The 25153-nt window shown below is 36.2% G+C and overlaps 1 protein-coding gene across 1 annotated transcript in view; it reads left to right on the top strand.

Annotated features, from left to right (window-relative positions):
- Positions 1 to 25153, top strand: part of COL21A1 (collagen type XXI alpha 1 chain) — a 175273-nt gene that overhangs the window by 35399 nt on the left and 114721 nt on the right. Inside the window, exon 2 of the mRNA XM_059701347.1 lies at positions 24146 to 24271. Coding sequence (XP_059557330.1) covers positions 24184 to 24271 — 88 coding nt within the window. The 5' untranslated portion in view covers positions 24146 to 24183. The remainder of the gene's footprint in view (positions 1 to 24145; positions 24272 to 25153) is intronic.

Genomic DNA, 25153 nt, shown 5'->3' on the forward strand with positions numbered 1-25153 from the left:
TAAAATATGAAAGATGTTCAGGCAAAGGATATGATTGTTTTTTTCATTGTTTAAAAATGGAAACAGGCGTGGAAAAATCCAGCTTAGCCCTCATGTGTTAAGAAGTTTTGGCCTGAATAATAAGACACATGTCAAGAAAATATAGCTCTCTGCAGGTGGTTAGGGGTGGGAATTGAACTGGAATCATCTTGTAGTAAGAGACAGTGAATAATGCGGATTTAGCGTTGGCTCCATGCACTATCGAGCCTCACATCTGTGTAAGGTTGACCATAATCAGGAGGCTCCGTTGATTCCGATGGGAAGAGGCTCCATTGATGGATCTGATGGGAATTGTTTGGATAACAGAGAATGGAGTAGAAGGAGAGAGGATGGGATTCTCAGCACCTCTTTGAGTCATCGTAGTGTGGCCTGAGCTTTAAAAGACATCTTTTGCCCGAAAGGGAATTCCTGTGTTTGTGAACAGGGGATTGGATATCTTTTTCCTGTTTTTATAATTGGTTGTGCCACCTTTTGGCTCTACTTGGGTCAAAATTTCAAAGCTAAAATATGATACTTCTAAAAATAAACTCTTCTCCAAAAATAATAATGTTGATCTTCTGTGGAGTTGGATGGTATCTGGGCTGGCTTGCTTGGTTGGTTGGAACATGACCACTAGCATGGCAATGGGTCTCATGTGTCAGCTGACTTTACAGCGTTCCACAACCACGCTCTGTACACTTTGTCCTAGCCGATCATTCCACTAATGTGTGCCTTCAAAAGAAGTCATCTCAGAAAGTGCAGCCGGATTAGTAGAAGTCTACCACCGTTGTTAAGGCATAAAACTAAATATCTTACCAGTGGTGGGTGAGCCATCAAAATATTTAACTGATTGCCTATCACTTGTAAAGCATAGTGTGGCTTACAGAATTAGTGGTTTTGAATCCTGCCCTCCAGGAACTCACAGCTAGTCAGGCAAGTAGGAGATACACTTCATGACTGTATATTACCTTATAGAAAAGTGATAGATATTTGCTTAAAATTTTCAGATAATGCACTATGTGTATTCACTATGTGAAAGTGATTCTTTTCAACTATAGCAATCAGTTGTTTTTCCACTCACAGTTTTTGCAAATCCTGGTGTTAAAAAATTTAAGGAGAAGGGAAGAAAAAATATTATTTATTGAGTTTGTATAATGGGCGAGATACTTTATAAAGTGCTTTTATGCCATTTCAGTTAGCATTCACAACAAGCCTTCAAAATAGATAGGATAGATTTATTTCTGATTATAGAGAGGAGGACTGTAAGATTCAGAGAGATTAAAAAACTTGTGTTAGGTCACACAATAAGGGGTAAATAAGAATTTAAATCTGTTTTAACTGAAAGCCTGTACTCTTTCAACTATGCCATGGTTTTTAAAATTATGTGCAGAAAATACAGAAGTGTCTAGATTTGGGCAAATCTCCAAAAATGTTTCCATTTTGATCTGTAGATAATTGCACTGCCAGGTGAGGATGGTGGACATTTCTGCAGATCGAGGGTGAGTCAGGACTGTTGGGGCGGGGGGAGGGGAGAGGGTGCAGAAACTACAGGTACAGTGTCAGTGGTAGCACCAGTCTTCGAAAACTAGGAATCTAGAGCTACATAGTGAGCATGAAGGAGGAGATAAAGAGGCCTCCCAAACTCTCAAGTTGGACATGTGTTTATGCCCAATAATTTACTGGTAAAGAAACTCCACTTAAGAACCCGAAGCTGATGGGAATCAAAGGGGACATTCAGCGAAGGATAGATATATATATTAGAGGCCTGTTGCACGAAGAGATTCGTGCAATAGGCTTTCCCTTCCCCTGGCTGCTGGCACCGGTTTTCCTCCAGCACCTGGGACCGAGGCCTTTGCTCCAGCCCAGAGCTTTCCGTCTTCACCACTCCGCTGCTTTGTGCCTACGTATGCAAATTAGCCACCATCTTTGTTGGGTTAATTTGCATACTCTCCTGATTGGCTGGTAAGTGTAGCGGAGGGACGGTCAATTTATATGTTTGTCTATTATTAGGTAAGATATATTCACACCCCCCCCCCCCATTTATTGAATTTCTCATAGATGAGAGCATTATGAAGCACACAGGGATATCCAGATGATATCGCTGTCCTCAAACTCACATTTTGGTCAGTAAGGATGGATATGTATACAAACAATTATTATATCAGAGGTCCTTTGAAGTTTTGATAGGAGACTGAATCCTAATTCTCTCTGAGTGGGAAAGCTATCACCATGGAAAGTACCACAAGGATCATGATGTTTAGCAGGATGGACAGTGATGGTTCTTGAATGGTAGGTGGGGACCACATCATGAAGGGCTTGTTTGAGAAAGAGCTAGAGCTGTGTCCTGAAGGCACTAGAAAGTCATTAAAGGATTTAAATTTTAAAAATTAATTTGAGGATATTTTGAACACGTAGAAAAATAATACAAAATACCCATGAATTCATCATCCATATTTATTTGCTTCAGATAGTTCTTTCTTTTTAAAGGTAATGAAGTTGCAAATAAACAGATAAAGATCGACTCCCATGCCTTTCTTGATCTCTTCAAACCCAGAAATAAATCACTCATTGAAGGTTGCTATATATTATTCCAATGAGTACATTTGTACTTTACCAAATAGGTATGTACTGCCACACAACACATATTATTATTTTGTAAAATTTTAAATTTATTTAGCCTTGACCAGTGTGGCTCAGTTGGTTGGGGAGTCATCTCATACACCAAAAGGTTATAGCTTTGATTCCCCGTCAGGGCACATACCCAGGTTGCAGGTTCGATCCCAGGTCTGGGCATGTACAGGAGGCAACCGATCAATATTTCTTTTTCTCTCCCTTCCTCTCTCTAAAAAATAAAAATTTTAAAAAATCAATTAAATTTTATATAGATGACATCATACTGTTCATTTCTTCCTGGAACTTACTGTTTTCACTTAACACTATATTGGTACACACAGCTCTAGAATATCCATTTTTACTGTTTGAAATAGCAAGGGTTTATATTTTTGATGGAGAATTAGGCTGTTTCCTTTTGTTCTGGTTACACATACTGCTGTAGTAATATATGTGTCTTCTTGATATCTCCCCTGTACAGAGGTATGTTTTTCAGAATGTAATCCTTGAAATAGAATCATGAAATTGTAACATATGCTTTTTTCAGCCTAAGCATTGTAAATTGCTCTTCAAAGTGGCTACACCAGTGTATTTTCTTTAGAAGCATGAATTCCTATTTTTTTCTTTATCCACTTTAACTTTTATTGTTAACATATTTTTGGGGTATGAATAGCATTTTGCTTTAGTCTGTATGTTCCTATTGTCAAGATTGCTTATATTTTTATATTGGACATCTGGGATTTCTATTATTTGAGTTTCTTGTTCATGATCTTTACCCATTGCTCTATAAGAATATTTATATTTTTTATTGAATATAGATAAGGTTTCTTTATATATTCAAGTCACCAATCTTTGGTAAAAATGTAAATGGCAAATATTTTTTCCAGGTTAGTTTTATCTTTTAACTTTGTAATGTCCTTTGTTAGAGAAATATAAATATCTTCCTTACCAATGTTAAAAAGATATTCTATATATTCTAAGGGTTTTAACATTTTGCTTTATACATTTAGGATTTTGATCCATCTTTGGCATATGGTATGAATAAAGGTACACTTTTATCTATATTTCCCCTTTCCTATATGATGAGCAATTACCACAGAACACACATTCAATAATCCATTTCTGCAACTCCTTTGTAATGTTGTCTTTCTTACAACCACTCCCATATATAGGTAGGTTTGTTTCTAGGATGTTTATACAAACTCACTGTTCTATTCTAAACCTTTGTCAATACTAAATCTTTAAAATAAAGTTTGATATCTGGTCGTGTATAAATCTATTCCTTCTAATTTTTCTTCCTCAAAATTGTCTAGGCTAATTTCTTCCATTTGAAATTTTTGATCAACCTGACAAGTTCCATTCTTATACTCAAATATAAAACAACTAGGTTTAGATGAGAATTGATTTAACGTATACATTATTTGAGGGGGAACCTTTTACCCTTATGATATTAAGTCTTGCCATAAAACACATTTATTTTTCATAATTTATAACTTTTTTATACTTCAATTATAATGTGGTTTTACTCACCCTAGAAATGCCATTGATTTATTGACATTATGAATAGTATGTTCAAAAATACATTTAAAAAGTTTCTTACTTCTAGAATGAGGGAATGTTATTTGATGTTTGAAAGCTCCATTTTATATGCAACAACTTCAATGAAATCTGTCATTTTATTTTTATGTAGATTTTTAAATCTAGATAATTGCCCCAAATAATTTTATTCCTTTCTCAATCTTATGCCTTATTTGTGCTGTCTTATTTTCTTAGATAAAATGTCTATTACAGTGCTAAATAGAAGTGGTGATTGCAGGCATTGTTGTATTATCCTGGCTTTATTCAAAGAGAATTCTTCTAACATCTCACCACTAATTATTATGTTTTCTAATTTTGGTTTTATTATTGTAAAGAACTTGCCGTTTTATTTTGAAATCATGAATGGGTGTTGCATATTTCAAAATAATGAATGAGTGTTTAAATGCTCAAATGTTCTTCTGCATCTATATCAGTAGTGTGTGGGGGTGTGGGATGATAAAGTCCCAGCCTATGACAGTGGCAGTGGACATAGAACTTTGAGGATTTTGCTATTAGTTGTGAGAAAGGATAGACAGAAAGTAGCTTTTGGAAGACACAGTTCTGACTTAGGATAACTGTATATGATAGAGTCATTATTTGAATACAGAATAGAAAGAAAATAGCAATTTTTAGGAGTAGATTTTTGAGCCCACATTAAGATTTGTTGAAACTGAGATGTGTGTTGGCTGTTTAAATGTTGATGTTCAGCAGACTTTTAGATATAATTATTTAAAAATGGACTCTGGCCCTAGCCTGTTTTGCTCAGTGGATAGAACGTCCGCCTGTGGACTGAAGGGTCCCAGGTTCGATTATGGTCAAGGGCATGTACCTTGGTTGCGGGCACATCCCCAGGAGAGGATGTGCAGGAGGCAGCTGATTGATGTTTCTCTTTCATCGATGTTTCTAACTCTCAATACCTCTCCCTTTCTCTCTGTAAAAAATCAATAAAATATATATTAAATAAATAAATAAATAAATAAATAAATAAATAAATAAATAAATGGACTCTGGAATATAAGAGTTAAGTATGCTCTGGAGATAAAAATTTGTGGTTTGGTGGTATCAAAGGAGATGCAGAACAATGAGAGTTTGCAGAATAAGAAAAGTAGAGACTCTGGCTAAATCCCAGGAACCTGTATACCTGAAGAACAGTAGGCAGGACTCTTAGGGAAATAAGTTACTCCCGGGGAGTGGGGTGTCAAGGAAAACTTAGGGGGAAAGTTTCGATTTTAAAAAGCCATCATAGGATCCCAGTTCAGGAAAGTTAAGAAAGATGGCCAGCAAGAATTGACTTAATTTGGCAACTGGGAGACCCATGGTGCCTTGCACAGGAGCAGTTTCAGTGCTAAAGGCAGACGCTGGATTTCAGGTAGATGAAGCTTTAGCAGGAGGTGAGGAGATGGAGGAAGACAAGTGAAGGCCTCTCTCATGGAGCTTGGCCATGAAAGGAAAGAGAGAAAGGAAAGTGCAAATAAAAGAGGCAAGGGAAGAATGATCGTTTAAGAATTAGGTGTAAGCTTCTCACTTTTGGAATTGTCATATGGGTAAACAGGAGTTTAAACTTTAGTTAAATGTGATGGTGAGATAGTTGCTGGATGTGGTGAAAAGCTGATCAAGCTTGTATGGTGGACAGTTTTAATGCAGAGTTGATTGTTCAGGTATATATTTGCCTGCCCTTTGGCTCTTCTTACTCGTGTCTAAAGGCAGGGGGTCACACAAAAGAATTTCATATGAAACAAATTTAAAGGCTGTTGCCAAGCCCTGTCTTATAACAATGAGGTCTTTAATAAATGTAAAACATGGCACAAAAATATTTTTAGATCATTAATAAAGCAAACACTTTTGTGTTTTATTTATGGCTTAACAACCATATGCCAATGATCAGATGGCTCTCGAATGTGAAAAAAAACCCCACCTAAATTTAAAAAAGTAGGCCTTGCCTGTTTTGGAATAGGATGTTGAATCTATTTTGGTTATCATGATTCAGTAAAAGCTATTAAACCCACAGGCTCTGTTGGTCTGCAACAGAGGAAGTGCTTGTCCCTGTTCTTGCTCCAACATTAGAATCAGAGGACAACCATATTCTAGATTCTGTTTATTCTGGCACAACTTAGTTCATTGGATTTGTTTCCAACTGAAATGATATCTTTGCCAGGTGAAGTTGGTAATGATTACAGAAATTTAAAAATATGTCTTTAATCCTGTGAGATGCTATTCATGTATTTAGCTATCATTTGAAAATTACATTTGTGATAGAATGGGCAAATTTTTTAGGTTGCCAAACTTAGTTGAAATTAGCCAAAATTGCCAACTTAAGTTGAGCTGCAACAAACCAGTTCAGTGTTTCCATGGAAACATGATTTCATCCCATCTATGAAAACCCATTTTGTTTTTTCTTCTTTATCATGGAACTTGAACCTCTGCAATGTTTTTTCTGTGATTCTTGCTCCAAGAAAAAGAAAACAGGTTTCCAATTAGAAAAAAATTATCCTTTTGCCCATTAAAGTTTAACTCCATTGGGACATTTTCATTTAGAAAGATAAACCATGGCCATATTCTAAAACCTTTCCTATTTAGGTATAACTATGCATTTTTGTTATTTTTGCCATGTCTTTTTAAATACTTTGGCCCCAACCTCCAGTCACAATTATTCCAAGTTATGTTAAAATTACTTCATACTTCTAATATTTTTATCACGTGGTGTCTAGCTGGTTTAGAAGTCTTCAGTGAAAGAATTGTAAAGTTCTTCATTTTTATTTTCTCACCATGCCTATCCCCAAGGCCTGACACAAGTTGATTCTCAATAAGTGTTTATTGAGCCAGTGATGCAACAAATATTTCAGTGCTTTCTGTGGGCTTAGCATCATTAAGGACTCTGTGGAATGCAAAAGACATATTTTCTTGTTTGTAATTAGGGATCTGGGGAGGATAAAGAATGAAATGTAAGTGCTTGCTATTATTTTACCTCACATAAACCAGAGCTTTACTATCTCATTTAATCTTTAGAATAGTCCTGGAAGGGCTGTGGTATTATACTGATTTTTCAGATGAAGAAACTGGCTAAGTATGGTTTCAGAACTTGCCCAGGTTAGCGATTGGTGGATCAGGTTTTGAATTCCAGACCTCCATTAGCAAGTACACTTACTAGGCGGAGAGACAACTCTTTTATACAGAAAACAGTTGGTGAAATAGTAAATGCTACTGATTGTGAGGAGTTCAGAAAAGGAAAGGTTATGTGGATGAGAGTATTCATGGATGATGTAAATAAATTGCCATTTACTAAGTGATGAACTCTACAGTATATCTAATCAATACTATATATTTGTATTTACCCACTAGAATAAAATACCTTGACTCTGAGACGAGTTTCTTAAATGTCTACAATTTGCTTTCTCATAAAACAGGCTACACAATGGTATAATTATAATTTTGGGTAAAAAACACACACGCTCACACAAAAGAATACATGGAAATTGATTTTACTGATTATCATAGATTCATAGAATGTCAGGGTGGCCAGCCCTTCTGGTTTTATAGAAAAGAAAGTCAAGTCTCAGAGCACAGCCCCAGCTGATTTGTTTTCTTTCTCTCTTGCTTGCATTCATGTGACAGCAGAGTCAGCTGAAGACAGCCTTCCAACACCACGTCTAGTAATGTTCTTGAAGCCACATATTGTTTTCACTCATTGATTTGTAGCAGATGAGTACCACCATTAACACATAAAAATAATTCTAATCATTTTAGGTACCTAAAATTTGTTTTCTTATGTCTCAATAAGCTATGATAGAAATACCTTACCGTGCAAACCATGCATTTCACATCCTTGTACAAAATAGTCTTAGAAATTACCGAAAAATTTAATTACATTATTAAATTAGGTCATAATAATGCTTCATATCTGTCCTTCGCTTATTTTTGGTACCTTTTCCTTGGTGATGTTTTGTTTCTTTGACAATGTTTCCAAATGTCTTTCTCTAGGTCTTCTCTTGGGTTCCATGTAAATGTAATGCATTTTTATTTTCCATGATTAGTAGTTTTCCTTGAGGGGGAAAACTTATAATTTCAGAAAGAAAATCATAATCATTATTCTTCTTAAATGCTAAGTTCTTATCTATGCGTCATTTTTTCTAACAAAACTAAAATTTCTCCTGTAAACCTAGAATACGTTAGAGTAGGAAGTTTTTTTTTTTTTGTATTTGTAGTAAAATTATGCTATAAAATCATGACTTCCTAAGTGGTTCATATTCACTATGTGAATATTGTTATTTTGGGAGGGGCTTTATTCCTGACTAGCAATTAATTTAACATTAAATAATATATTATTGGCTATCTCTCAACAGCAGTCATAGACCCATGATAATTCAAAATAGAAAAATAATGACTCAGACATTTAAAAATGAATCTAAGTTTGCAGTACATATCAATAATATGAGACCCCAAGGTATCATAAAGCATTTCCAATACACCCTCTAGAGAATATCATAGCTACAGTGTAAATATAAGAAATGTTAATGAAATGCTTAGCGCTAATTTTATTGGCCCTCTTAGAATTAAGAATGATTTAGGAGTAATTTATTCAGGTTAGACCAAGTCTCTTAAACCATCCAGGGAAATTTGAATTGGTGCCATCTGTTTCTCTCGTGTCCACTTGACAATTTCACAATCTTTGAAACTCATCAAGCTTGGTTAGAAAAAAATAAGAAAAATAACTACTCATACAATGCAATGCTTAGAATTGCTTTTCTTGGCAAACATAGGGTTTTGAACATAGTGGTACAGATTGATGTATTTTATTAATTAGGCAGCTTTAAATTAGTTTAATTTGAAACTGGAAACTGCAAGAGGGGGGCAACTTGATGAAGAAAAATAAGTACATTTTAGAGAATGGCCCAGTGAAATAACATTTATTTAAAAAGTTTTGGGGGAATTGCACTAATTATTTTATATATTTTTTATTTTATAAATATATGTTATATGCTATATGTTATATATCATATATATAATTATACATATATATGTATATATATAACATACATTTAAGCTACATTTGGTAATTAGTCTAGAATAGAAACACTACAAACCAGATGAGTTTTTAAATTTATTTTTCCAATCCTCACCTGAGGATATTTTTTCCAGTGATTTTTTTAGAGAGTATAAGGGAGGGAGGGAGGGAAGGAGAAAGAGAGAGAGAGAGAGAGAGAGAGAGAGAAACACCATGGGTTTGTTGCCCCCCGCACACCCTCCTTACCAGGCCAGGGATCAGACCTGCAACCCAGGTGGGTTTGAGTGTTGACTCTAACCACTGAGAACACCAGCCAGGGCCATGTGAGTTGTTTTTTAAATAGAGGTAAATAATTTAATATAGTACTTTCTCCACTGAACTGGCTGTTTTTATTACTATCATGCATGGTCTTTGAGTGTACTGCTACTATTAGCTATACCTAGGAATTTTTGTTTGTGACATAATTTTTGATAAATCCTGGCTATTTAAAAGGTTTAAAGTAAGAAAAACAAGCAAAAGACTTGGATTTACTATTCACCTTAGAAAAAATTTACAATAGAAAATTTGTTTGGGATACGAATTCTTTGTTGATTATACGTGATACAAATATTTTTTACTACTTTGGGCTTATACCTTTATTATGTTACCCCTATTTTTCTTTGAATACTTAATAAGCTAAAGCAAACACAACCACCGTGCTAAATGGTGAATAGCATCTCATGTGTAGTCCATGTTCAGTTTTCTCTGTCTCAAAAATATCTATGTACAGTTTGTTTAAATCAGATTCTCAACAAAGTTCACAATTGTATTTAATTGATATGCTGCTCAAGTTCCCTTTTGTTTTCATGCCATTTAATTATTAATTGTATAAGTTTTCATTTTCTAGATTCGCTGATTTCATCCTCTTGATGTCATTTAACAAATTCCCAAATTTCCTTTAATCGGGTGGATATAGAGACTTGAATAAATTCCGGTTTTACTTTTTATTGGCCAAAAATAATTTGCAGATGGAAACGTGCTCCTTCCAATTATGTCACATCAGGAGGAGCATCTTATTCTACTTTAATGGTAGATGAGTAGGTTCAAGTGTAGTCAAGCCTAGTGCATCTGACTTAATTTCTATCTAATCTTTCATGTAATAATAGCACCTCTGGTGATCTTTGCCTAGCTCCATTATATCATTAGGGGTTGAAAAATATGATTTTCTAATTATATTAATCTCCTGGCATTTAATAACCTTTATTATCCTGAAATATCACCCATGTAGGGTAAGCATGATAAATGCTTGATTCTCTTTTTTTTTGTATTCTAGCAACCTCCAAAGGTGACCCAGGCTGTGTTTTTTTTTTATATTTATCAAAGTATGAACTCATATATTTAGTAAATTGTTATATTTCAATCCATTGTAGTTATTATTTTTATGATCAGATGGTTTCATCTTTAACTAGTAGGAGCCCTTCAGCTTAGCTATTGGGTCCTTTTGATCTAAGCCCAGTAATTTTTGAGATTTTCCTTGTTTTCAGAATGACAGGATTTCTCTGTCTCATATATCATGTACCCTAGATCTGGATCTGCTATTTTCCCAAAGGCTCTGGTTCCTTTTTATGGGAAATGATATTTAGAAACCACAATTAGGGTGCTAAAGTTGTTTATTGATGATTTTATTCATATCACTTAAGCAAAAATTGCTCATTTCCACCCATTTGCTTTTACCCTAGCTCCTCTTTTGTCTATTTCATTTATTTTGTATTTATTATTATCTAAGTAGGCAAGCAAGGAGTATTTAAGACTTGAACCCACATCTCATGATTTGTTATCCGCATTCTTTTTGAGGTATATGGATGAAATGGAAGATTAGTTGATTGGAGATCAGTTTGAGCTGAATTAGGTTTTTAAAATGTTATCAGCTTTCCTTTGGGGAATTTACTTTCCTGATACATTATCATCAAAATTAGAGCTAAGTTGGCAAAAATATAGGAATTTAGGGATGAAAAAGGGCTTCATTTAAACACAGCTTAAAACTACCAACAGAATCCCACGACCTGATTTTAATTGATTTGCTGGCACAGGCAAATAATATTCACTGTAGTATTGCATGTTCATTGGCTATCTTTTATTAGTCTTATTTTGAATGATTGCACAGATATGCATATTCTCTTGTTGCTTGAATATTTTAGAAGCTGCTCTGGCCAGATAGGATTTTAAATCACTACACCAAACTACAGACAATCAAGTTACTGCATCTCACTTTGTTTACTTTTTTAAAAAGTTGATTTTAGAGAGAGGAAGGGGGTAAAGAGAGAGAGAGAAGCAGTGAGAAACATCGATGGTTGCCTCCCACATGTGCCCCTACTGGGTATCAAATCTGCAACCTGGGTATGTGCCCTAAACCAGACCCACACACAACCCACCACCTTTTGGTCTACAGGACAATGCTCCAACCAACAGAGCCACACTAGCCAGGGCTGTCTTATGTGGCTTTAATGCTGGTAGATGCTAAGTAATGGACTCTTAGAGAAACCAAGAAAGCAGTCACCCATTTGGCAGTATGAAAGCAAACTCTGCAATGTGTAACATAATAGCTTCTTTGAATCTATTAGCCTGTCTATACAATGGGGATTTATGATTACATGTCTGCCTACCATATTAGATTTTTTAGAGAAATATGATAGCAAATGTCAATTGTTTAGTTAACCATCAATTGTTATACACAGTCAAGGTGGCATTAAATAATTACATATTTGGGGGGGCATGATTTGACCTATGAGATTTCAAAAGTTATAACTATAGACCTGTTGTTTTAATGATAACTAAACAAACCAAACTTTACATAGGTACATGAATTAAATTTTAATTATTTTACCAGTTTGCCAGAATTTTGCTCTTCTCAATTCTATCTGTCCCAATTGATGTTTTCCCTCTACTAGTACTACTACCTTAATGCCAGAAACATAGAATACAATAGATGCATGTGTGTGTGTTTGTGTGTGTGTGCGTGTGTGCACGTGCGCGCATAAAAGCGTGATGACCAGAATTTCAGTTTTCCCACCTTTTCCTGTTTTACATTTTAGTTCAAAGACAGGCTATAAATAAGCATGAGTGTTAGTGTCTCCTGAGGGGACTATTTTGGTCTTCAATTATATTTGAAGGTTTTACAGTCAAGCAAACAACTATATTTTGATAAGCATCTTTCCTGAGAGTCCCTCGTTTTGAAAGCTCCTATTAAGTTCTTGGTGGCTCCTCATGGAATCCCCATGCCTTTTTTGTGGACCCACTGGGAGATACATTAATTTCAAGGAGATGAGAAATTTGCTTTCATTTGTATCCACTATTCTCAGAAATTTACTTACATGTACTTATTTTGGTTTTAATAAGTGCCAGAGAAAATGACAGTGGGATATGATAACCACATAAGGTAAGGAAATAGAAGAGGTATGAAAATAAAGGATAACAATGGATCAATTTATCTCTCTTCTACTTCTCTTAGAATCAAATTCTTAAAGTTTATAGAGCTCTTTGATTTTGAAAATGGGACAATTTACTTCATGTGAAAACCTGGCCATGATGCACCCAAGCTTAAAACCCTCCATTGGATTTAATTTTCATCTAGGGAAAACAAATTGAAGTTTAACATGCTACATGTGGTCCTTGCTAGTCTTTAGGTCCCCCCATTCTTTCTTTCGCCCCCACTCATTCTTCTCTGATTTCCTTCTGTTTCTAGATCAAGTCAAACTTACTCTATCCCCAGAAGGGAAAGTTTGTCTTCGGTTCCTGGCCAACTTGGCTTTTTCTTGTTACTGTGGTGTCAACTCAAATAGCACCTTTTCGAAGGCCTTCTCTGACCTCCCAATCTAAGGAGGGAGCCCTTCCTTCCTCCTGGCCCCACGTGATACGTTACTGTTTTCATTTCTTCATATCATTTACCACTATCTGGAAATATCTCACTCAATTATTTAGTTCCTCGAACATAAACTACAGGAAAGCAAATTCCTTATCCAGTTTGTTCACTTCCAAGTTCCCAGCACCTATGAGAGTATCTGGCACATAATAGACACTTGGAAAATATTTGTTGTTGAATGAATGTAGTGGAGGGAGTGCTGGAGGGAGAGAACCCCGGTTTGTTTTAGGTCTGTTGCTTAGTAAAGGGCATGTGACAGGCAAGCCATATTACCCGTTTGCCTTGTTTGTCTCAACACTTCCTAAGATTAAAAGAAAGAGTGTTGTCTCAAGCATCGTAAATTCTGAGTTTTCATTATCACAGTAATCCTGTGAGGTTAGGAATACAGATCACTATTTCGTTGTTGAAGGTAAGATTACAGATCACCCATGTCATCTCCTTTGTTTTTTAACATTAGACCATATAAAAATACTATTAAATAATAGTTAGTGGAAGTGTTATATCTATAGTCTGGATTGCCTGTTTTATACTATTAAGCATAGTATATGTTCCATATTAACTGGTGAGCTCAGTTTAAATTTCTTTGTAACTACATTCTGCTATAAGTAATTTCATCTTTTTCCATTATCCATTAAGATTTATTTTATGGCATTAAAGGGTTAAATTTTCCCCCCAACAGCATTTTCCCTGTTTAAAAGGAGCATATATTCTTACATTGTTTAGAGGCCCCTTCACTCGCAGTGAGGCCAGTGCTTCATGCTGCATCGGTGTCACCTGGGAGCTTGTTAGAAATGAAAAATCTTGGGCTGTAGAAAACATCTATGAATCAGGATCTGCATTTTAACAAGATCTCGAAATGACTTATATGTATGTTAACCTTTGAGAAATGGGGATGCTTAACGTCCCTGGCCATTCTTTGAGTAGCAAATCTTTAGACATTTTCGCTTGTAAAGATTCTCTGAGTGATTAGTGAGCCCCAGCTGCACCATTTGGGATTACCGCCTTTTTTATCTGCCAGGGGAATAGGACCAATAGGAACCATAGGCCCTTTTCTCTTATCATTTTTGTATTACCTTATACCAGAATTTCTAGAACTTTGGTGTTTATTAGCATATGGGAAGGGTTTTTTGGTTTTTTTTTAATTTAAGGTTTGGTCCCTTGCTCTATAATCTGAAGCTAGGACATTCATATGGTTAAAAAGCTCTCCAGATGATTGAAGTAAATGTTAAAACTTGATATGCCTCAGTTTATATGCATTATACATAAGCACACAAAAAATATTTATACATAACTATGAAACATATTTATGAAACATATCAGTTACGTGTCAGGGGTTAAATAATGTGGCAGTAACATGTATTTGAAGCCTCTTTTCATATGATCACTTTATAGAATGTCAATCTAAAATATAATAAAATTAGATAATAAAGTTTAGCCCAAGTATTCTGAAGGAATTAGAAACTACTTAGAAATAAAGAAAATGTGCCCAGCCAGCTTGGCTCAGTTGTTGAGTGTCGACCTATGAATCAGGAGGTCACGGTTTGATTCCTGGTCAGGGCACAGGCCCTGGTTGCTGGCTTGATCTCCAGTAGGGGGCATGCAGGAGGCAGCCAATCAATGATTCCCTCTCATCATTGATGTTTCTATCTCTCTCTCTTCTTTTCCTCTCTAAAATCAATAAAAATATATTTTAAAAAATATAAACTTCAAAAGCTATAAAAGAGGATGAAATAAAGGGGATGCTTTTGGTAGAGGAGCAGAATAACTTAATTTTGAGGCTTTTGGGGAGGAAGTTAGTCAATATTTATTAGTACACGTTGTTGCCATAAGACAGCACATCCTGGTGATCACTCACCAAAAATGCCTCTCATTGACATTTCTCAGCCTCTATAGCCCTTTGCCTAATTTGAAAAATGACATTGGTGATATTGGACTGAACGTTTTTCATTAAGATATAGCTTACACAACAAATGATATAGTTGTCAAGCCTTCATGTTAATAGTCTTAGACAAATTCATGTACCTGAATATCATCACTGCAAATGTAGGATATTTCTGTCACCCAGCAAGTTTACCAGTGCCACTTTCCAATTGACTTCTCCATCAAAGGCAAATTTTTCCTGATTTCTAACACCAGAGATTAGTTTTGTATTTTGGATCTTCATATAACTGGAATCATGCTCTATATATTCGTGTTTAGCTTATTACATTAACTAGAACATATTTAAGATCCATTTATGTTGTTATGTATAACAGTAGTTCATTACTTTTTTGTTACTATACATTATTCCATTATGTGAAGACACCACACACCTTGTTTATCTATTCTCCTGTTGGTAGTGTTTGAGTTCTTTTTAGTTTGCATTATGAACAAAACTACTATCAACATCATTAAAGTCTTTTTTGTGGAGTCACATTTTCATTTCTCTAGGTTGTATACATAGCAGAGGAATTACTAGTCATAGTTTATGAGAAACTGAACCTAGCCGTTCTCTAAAGTGATTATGAAACTGTTGTAATAATCTGGCTATTATTTAACAGGAAAGGAGTAAAGGGAAGACTAGGCAATATAGGCATGCCATTTACACAGTTCTGCTGATTCAGTACTCTCCAAGTCTGTTCCCCGCTGATCAGTGGGGGAAAGGACTGAACAAAATGCACGCCCAGTAAGGTCTGAGTGACATGGGAAGGTGCCTACTTGTTTGTAGTCACACCTGGGAGTGAGTCAGTGGCCAGGATAGCCATGGCCACTGCAAGGGCAAGAAAGCTGAATATTTAAACTTTTAGACAAAATGTTAGAAGTTTGGCTCTTGGCCCTTGGCCCTCAGCCCTCTTTAGACTCCTGTTGCAGGGGGCACACTCCCCTGCATTTGCCACGGGCCATGTGGACTCCACACACTGGACTAATGGACTTAACTAATGCTGAACTGGACCCCGCTGCAACATGGAAAGGAAGCTCTGGACACTGGCCCTCCTTTTGACTCGACTGGAGCCCCAGCTGCACCTTTTTCAGGACGGGGTGAAGGGCATGAGACTTTACAACCTGAGGAATGTAACTCCACGCAAATAAACCCTTTTACCACATCTCATTCTCCCATTGGGGCTTCTGAAAATGCTTATCTCAGCAGTACCCTAAGAACCTCATGTCCAGTTGTGTCTGGGAAATCTGGCCCACTGATTTCTCCAGTAACAGTTATATCATTCTTTTTCTTCACATAGCCTCACAAACGTTTGATATTGTCAATCTTTTAATTTTAGCCATTTAAGTGCGTGTGAAATGATATCATATTGTGGAATTAACATACCTTTTTCTGATGACTAATGACGAACACTATTTAATATGTTCATTGACCATTTCTATATCTTATGTAATGTGTCTGTTCAAGACTTACAGCCATTTTAAAAAAATTGGATGGTTTTCCATTTTGTTGATTTGTAAAAAAATATATTTATATATATTCTAGATATGAGTCATTTTTTATAAGTATTTTATTCTAAATATTGGCTTGTATACTTAATAGTGTCTTTTGAGGAATAGCAATGTTGAAATCTAATGTATCCATATTTAAAATTGCTAGTCATTTTGTGTGCTGAGAAAATTTGCTTAATTCCAAGGTTGTGAAGAAATTCTCTTATGTGTTTTTCTACAAGTTTTATAGTTTTAGCTTTTACATTTGGATCTGTGCTTCATCTAATTTTTGTACATGGAATGGGATAAGGTCAAAGTTCATTTTATTCTGTTTACTCTGTTGATCCAACACCATTTATTGAAGACTTTCCTTTTCTATTCAATTACTCTGTCACTGTTATTGAAGATTAATTAACCATGTAAGTGTGGGCTATATCTGAACTCTATTGTATTCTATTCTATACTAGAGGCCTGGTGCACAAAATTCGTGCACTCAGTGGGGGGGGGGTCCCCCAGCCTGGCTTGTGCCCACTCACAGCGCGGGAGCCCCGCGATAGATCACCCCAAAGAGGTAGGCCCCACCCACCCATTTGGGGCTACTCAATGGATTGCCCCAAAGAGATAGACTGGAGCCGGGGGTCCCGCCTCAGCCCCGCACGGAGCCGCAGGACCCCCAGCCTCGCCGCACAGAGCTGCATGACCCGCCTTCGTGCCATGCATGCAGCGTCAAGCCCCCGCCCACCCATGTGCGCCTCGTCACACACACAGCCCCGCCCACCCACGCGTGCCCACTGCACATGCAGTCTCCTGGTGATCGCTTGTTATGGCGTGAGGGCATCACCGCTTGAGGGTGTCACAACCACATAGGCTTCTATTATATAGGATGCTTATCCTTACACCAATAGCATACTTGATTACTGTACATTTATTATAAGTTAAAGTCATGTAGTGTAAATTATACAGCATTGCTCTTTTTAGTTAAGATTGTTCTTTATTCAAGACTAGAGGCCCATGCATGAATTTGTGTACCAGTGGGATCCCTTAGCCTGGCCGAAACTGGCTCTCCAACATCCCCTGAGGGGTTCCGGATTGCGAGAGAGCACAGGTCAGGCCGAGGGATCCCACCAGTGCACAACTGGGGCTGGGAAGGGACGCAGGAGGTTGGCCAGCCGGGGAGGGACCACAGGAGTGCTCCAAGGCGTGTCTGGCCTGTCTCACTCATTCCTGAAAGGCTGGACCCCAGCAGCAGGTGCTCCTACTGGTTGGAGCATCTGCCCCCTGGTGGTCAATGCAGGTCGTAGTGACTGGTTGACTGCCTGCTCCCGGTGGTCAGTGCATGTTATAGCGAGCAGTTGAGTGGCCTTAGCATATCATTAGTATATTATGCTTTGATTGGTTGAACTGACGACCAGACAACTGGACACTTAGCATATTAGGATTTTATTATATAGGACTAGAGGCCCGGTGCACAAAATTTGTGCACGGGGGGTGATCCCCTCAGCCAAGCCTGTACCTTCTCCAATCTGGGAGCCCTCGGGGTATGTTGGGAAATTGGGCCTAAACTGGCAGTCGGACATCCCTCTCACAATCCAGGAACACTGGCTCCTAATTGCTCACCTGCCTACCTGCCTGATTGGCCCTAACTGCCCCCTTGCTGGCTTGGTCACCCCCATCTTCCCCCCTGTTGGCCTAGTCGCCCCCAACTGTCCCTCCCCTGCCAGCCTGGTCACCCCTAACTGTCGCCCATTACTGCCCACCCTGCTGGCCTGGGCACCCATCACTGCCCCCCTCTGCTGGCCCGGTCGCCCCATGCAGCCTGCTGCTCGGTCGCTTGGTTGCCCCTCACTGACCCCCCTGCTGGCCCGGTCACCCCATTCAGCCTACTGCTCGGTTGTTTGGTTGCCCCTCACTAACCCTCCTGCCGGCCTAGTCGCCCCATGCAGCCTGTTTGCTCGTCTGTTCAGTTGCGATGATCGCTTAGGCTTTTATATATATAGATTGCTTTTCTCATTTAAATTTGTTTTTCTTAAAATCATTTGCATTTTATATAAATTTTAGAATAAGTTTGTCAATTTCTTTAAAAATCTGCTGGGGTTTTGTTGGGATTGTGTTGAATCCATAGGTCCATTAGAAGAGGATGGACATAACCAATACTGAGTCTTTTAATCCATGAATTAGGTCTCTCCATTTTTTTTCTTTTTTAATTGACTTCAACAATGTATTGTATGTTATAGTATAAAGATCTTTCACATTTTTTCATTAGTTTTTTTTTGCTAGGTTCACATATGATGCTTTTGATACTATTGAATATGATATTACATTTGCTACCAATTTTTTTGCTGGTATATAGAGTCACTTAAAAAAACAAATTATTAACCTTGTGTTTTGAGACCTTGGTAAATTCATGTATTTGTTCTAGTAGTGTTTTGGTAAATTTCCAAAAATTTTCTATGTAGATACAGTCATATTTTAGTTTTTCATATTTTTTATTTTTCATTTTGCATATGACACTGGCCAGGACTCCCTATACATTTTTAATAGAAGTGATGTGAGAGTATATCTTAACTTATTATTGACTTTTGAGGGAAAGCATTTAGTCTTTCATTATTAAATATTAGCTGTAGATTTTCATAGCTAATTTGATTTTAAAAATAATTATTGATCAGTTTGAAATATTTTAAAAATCCCCTATGATTTTTTATTAAAGTATAGTTGACATACAATATTATATTAATTTCAAGTGTACAACATAGTTATTCAACATTTATACAATGTAATCACCACAAGAAGTCACCATGCACAGTTATAACAATATAACCGGGTATATTCCCTGTGCTGTATATTACATCTGCATGTCTTATTTATTTTATAACTGGAAGTTTGTATCTCTTATTATCCTTCATGTTTTCTATGTATCCTCCTCTCCACTCTCACTCCTGTAAGCATCAGTTTGTTTTCTGTATCCATGAGTTGTTTCTGTGTTATTTATTTCATTTTTTTTTTATATTTCACATATATGTGAAATCATATGGCATTTACCTTTCTTTGTCTGACCTGTTTCACTTAGCATAATACCCTCTAGGTCTATCCATATCACAAATGGCAAGATTTTATTCTTTTTTTATTGCTGAGTAATATTCCCTTGGGTATATACATACACCAGATCTTCTTTATCCACTCATCTATTGATGGACATTTAGGCTTGCTGCTATATCTTGGCTATTGTAAATAATGCTGCAATGAACATAGGAGTGCATATACCTTTTTGAATTAGTGTTTTCATTTCTCTGGATATATACCCAGAAGTGGAATTGCTAGGCTGTCTGTGAAAGTTCTATTTTTTATTTTTTGAGGCACCTCCATACTATTTTTCATACTGGCTGCACTGATTTTCAGTCCCAACAACAATGCACAAGGGTTCCCTTTTTGCACATCCATGCAAGTGCTTGTCATTTGTTAATAATAGCCATTCTGACAAGTGTGAGGTGATATCTCATTGTGGTTGTGATTCGCATTTCCCTGGTGACTAGTGATGCTTGCATCTTTTCATATGTCTGTTGGCCATCTGTATATCTTCTTCGGAGAAATGCCTATTGAAGTTCTCTGCCCATTTTTTAATTGGATTGTTTGTTTTTTTGGATGTGGAGCTGTTAATTCTTTATATATTTTGGATATTAACCCCTTATTGGATATAACATTTGCAAATATCTTCTCCCATTCAGTAGGTTATTCTTTTGTTTTATTGATGGTTTCCTTTATTATAAAAAACACACAACTTTTTAGTTTGATGTCATCCCATTGGTTTAGTTTTTCTTTCTTTGCTATTGCCCAGAGAGACACATTCAGAGAAATGCTGCTAAGACCAATGTCAAAGAGCTTATTGCCTAGGTTTTTTTTCTAGGAGTTTCATGATTTTAGGTCTTATATTTAAGTTTTTAATTCATTTTGAGTTTATTTTTATATCTGGTATAAGAATGTCATCCAGATTGACTTTTTTTTGCACGTATCTGTCCAGTTTTCCCAACATCACTTATTAAATATTCTGTCATTTTTAAAACTGTATACTCTTGCCTCCATTATGATAGACTAATTGACCATATGTGTGGATTTATTTTTGGTTTTTCTATTTTGTTCCATGATCTGCGTCTGTTTTTGTGCCACTACCACACTGTTTTGATTACTAAAGACTCCACCAAAAAACTATTAGAATGAATAAATGAATTCAGTAAAGTTGCAGGATAGAAAATTATTATTCAGAAATCTGTTGCATTTCTAAATACTATTAAACTATTAGAAAGAGGTATTAAGAAAATTCCATTTACAATTACATCAAAAAGAATAAAATACCTAGAAATAAATTTAACCCAGGAAGTGTACGACCTGTACTCTGAAAACTATAAGACATTGATGAAAGAAATTGAAGAAGACACAAATAAATGGAAGGTTATACCTTTTTTACGAATTGGAAGGATTAATATTGTTAAAATGTCCATACTACCCAAAACAATCTAAAGATTCAGTGTAATTGCTAATTTTTTACAAAACCAGAACAATTGATCCTAAAATTGAGATAGAACCACAAAAGACCCTGACTAGCCAAAGCAATCTTAACAAAGAACAAAACTGGAGATATATGCCCCCTGATTTCAAACTACACTTCAAAGCTTTAATAATATTATTTTCTTTTTAATTCATGTATTATTTAGAAGTATATTGCTAAATTTTCAAGTATTCTGAGATAATCTTCATTTTCTTTTCTAATTTAATATAATTTAGGCCAAACAACATAAACTGAGTAATCTGAATTCTTTGGAACTTGAAGCTTGTTTTTTACCCACCATATGATCTATTTTGGTGACTATTTTATGTGCATTACAAAATAAATGGATATTTTGCTGTTGTTAGGTGGAAAGTTCTTTATGTCCACTAGGTGAAAAGTAGCAGTTTTTCAGATATTCTGTATCATTACTAATTTTTTTCTAACTCTATAATTACTGTAAACTGATGATATCTCACATTGTGACTTGAGTTTGTCTTTTTCTTTTTTAGCTTAAATTTTGTTTTGCTTCATGTATTCTGAAGCTTTGTTATTAGATGTTTACACATTTAAGATTTTTTAGCTTTCTGATCTGTTGCCCATTTTATTACCATGAAATTTCTATCTAAAATTCTGATTATTGTCCCTCTGTATGTAATGTGCCTTTTTTCCTCTGGTAGTTTTAAGAATTTTCTATTTTTTATTTCCAACTGGTTATGATGTGCCTATGTGTGATTTACTTCACATCTTGCTGGCGTTTATTGAACATCTTTGCTCTGATTGCTTGTAATGTTTGTCAATTTGGAAAATGCTGACCATTGTATTTTCAAGTATCTCTTCATTCACTTTCTCCTTTCCATCTCAAAAATGAATTACTTGAATGCTAACTCAAGCTTTCTTGATATTTTCACATAGATTTCAGATACTCTGTTCCTTTTATCACTGGCTCCCCACTCCTCCTTTGGGTTTCATTTGGGCTAATTTATATTATTGACTTATCCATAAGTTTACTGATCTTTTCCTTATATGTACACAGTTAAGCTCATTGCATGAATTCTTTATTGATATATTTTTATTGTAAGCATTTCAGTTTGTATATTTTTAATCCTCACCTGAGGATATTTTTCCACTTATTTTTAGGGAGAGTGAAAGAGAGAGGGAAAGACAGAGAGAAACATTGGTGTGAGAGAAACACATCAATTGGTTGCCTCCTGCACGAGCCCCGCCTGGGCTGGGGAGGAGCCTGTAACCAAGGTATGTGCCTTTGACCAGAATCAAACCCAGAACCCTTTGGTGCACAGGCCGATGCTCTATCCACTGAGCCAAACCATCTAGGGCTCAGTTTGTATATTGAAAAAGTAATGATAATGTTTTTATTGATTTTTTTTTTAGAGAGAGAAAGGGAGAGGGAGGGGAGAGAGAGAGAGAGAGAGAGAGAGAGAGAGAGAGAGAGAGAGAGAGAGAGAGAGAGAGAGAGAGAAGAGAGAGAAGAGAGAGAGAGAGAGAAAGAAAGAAAGAAAGAAAGAAAGAAAGAAAGAAAGAAAGAAAGAAAGGAAGAAAGAAAGAAAGAAAGAAAGAAAGAACGAACAATGTGAGAGAGAAACATCAATTGATTGCCTTCCCCAAGCACCCTAACCAGGAATGGAAACCACAACCTAGGTGTGTGCCCTAACCAGAAATTGAACCACAGCCTTTTGGTGCATGGGATAACTAACGCCAAACCAACTGAGCCACTCCAGCCAGGACAGTTTGTATCTTTTTTATAGTTTCCAGCGTTCTTCTAATTTTTTTCATATTTTTGCACATTGTTGTTTATCCTATTTATTAGATATTATAACAAATTTATTATTGTTGTTTTATAACCCCTGTTTAACATATCTGATATTTAGATCATCTCTGGATCTGCTTATACAGAGTGTTTTTCTCCTGATCAGAAATCAAAAGACCCTTGGGAGATTTCTTTCAGCTTTTCAGTATGGTTTACAGCTTTTTATTTTGAGTTCTGTTTTTTCTGTCATTCCTTGGCGTCCTGCTATTCAAACTCTCTCTCTCACTGTAGTGAAGGACTAGGTGCCTGGAGGGACTTCTCTAAGCTCTGTTGTGTCTCTCCCAGCCTTCTGCAGGCCAAGGATTTGTATTTGACATGTACCCTGGGTATCTGAACAGGGGAGATCTCTCTGTTTCAACTGCTCTCATCTTTCTTTGTATTACATGTTTACTCCATGTATTCACTTAAAACTCATGGGGAAGAATTGCTGGGTGGGGCACACTTGTTCTGTGGCTGGGCCCCTCAGGATGCTAATCTGCCTCACCAACTTTGACTAGCTTCTTCCATCCTGTGGCAAATTCCTCTTCTTGAGGAGAATTCCCTTTCTGCAAGGGACAAAACCAGCTCTGAATCTGTTCTGCCTTAGAAAGGATTAATAACTGTTCGAATTTGCTTAATTTAGGTTTCTTTAAATCCTGACTTTTCTTCTGGGTTTAAAAATACTGTTGTTTTATAATTTATCTTGCATGTTCTCATTGTTGGGGTGAAAGTCTTACAACTTTCCACATTCTAACCACAAGTGAAGTCCTTGGAGTAACTTAAAAGAAATATTAAAGTCATATAACTGTTTATAAATCAAATAAAATATATCTTAAGGTTTATAATTACAGCCCATTTTTAAAAAATTAAACTTGATCACTCAGTTTTATCATATTAATATTTTACCACATATCCTTTGAGTGTTTTTAAAATTCAAATCCATATTTAAAGAAGAATGTTTGCTACCATTGAGATAATAAAAAGAATGTGATAAGGCATTACAGGATATGCTAAAAGGAATTCTAGTAAATATTTTGGGCAAAGCCCAAAGTTTTAGAAAGTTTATAATTTTTCAGGATAATTATGAATTAAAAGGTTTATCATGGTCTTCCTCAGCTCCTATTCATTATGTGGCTATTTTAGACACACAAATTAATTTTAAGGACAGTAAAAATTAACTGTGTGGCGTCTGGGTATTGCAATTTTAGAATTAAACTTACAATGGCTATGTATTTTCTTTATTTTAAAAATATATTTAACTTTTCTTTTTTCTTTTTTTCCCCTTAGGAATCTGAAAACCAAAATATTAGAACAAAAACAGAAACATGGCTCATCATATTACATGTCTTTGGATAGTTTTGGTTCTGCTTCTTCGGAATTCTGTATTCGCTGAAGATGGAGAAATAAGATCAAGTAAGAACAGCCAGCATTGCCCCTTTTTGTTATCAACAAGTTATAGAAATCAAATAAGAGGAGCTTAAGCAATGGTTTTAAGGATCTTATTCCTAGTGTCTTTGATGCTGTAATTTCCTAAAATGCATAAATTGCTATGTTCCACATTAACGAGAGTAAAAACTTCTAACAGAAGTAATTCTGAGAAAATTCTATGGTAATTGTTTATTCTGTTAACCCATCAGACTTTAGAATAAAAAGTCTGGTGTTGAGTTCAGCCATTCATGAGCTTCTTGATATGAAGATAAAAAAAAATACCTTCATATTAGGATGATATCAGAACCATCCTATGAGGTTATCTCATAGACATAATGAGGTAATCCATGTAAGTGAGATAATGCATGTAAATGGCTTAGCACAGTGACATCTCAGTGAATGGTGACTATTATTCTGATGGCCTATAGGAAAGCTTTCATTAGAGAAGGAGGGCTCTATTAATGTAGTTCTGCTACCCAGGCCACCAGTGCAGATACCACACTTCTTTTTAAGAGTTTGCTTATTTTCATATCTTAAAACTTCTAAACATAAAGGCTCTACTGTAAATTAATTCTGGTTTCTCTAACAGTTAAATCAGGTGGTTTGACAACTTCACTTACCTTGGCTTAAAATTTATTAAAATAACTAGAGGCCTGGTGCATGAAATTGGTGCACGGTTAGGGTCCCTAGGCCTGGCCGGCGATCAGGGCTGATCCGGGCCTTCTAGCTGCCGGCTGGGGCCTCCCTTCTTTCTGCGCCACCCCCTGATGGTTAGTCATGTCATAGCGAGCGATAGAACTCCCGGCATCCCGGTCGAACTCCCGAGGGGACAATTTGCATATTAGGCATATATATATATATATATAT

This window comes from Myotis daubentonii, chromosome 6, assembly GCF_963259705.1.
Source record: "Myotis daubentonii chromosome 6, mMyoDau2.1, whole genome shotgun sequence".
Taxonomy (NCBI): Eukaryota; Metazoa; Chordata; class Mammalia; order Chiroptera; family Vespertilionidae; genus Myotis; species Myotis daubentonii.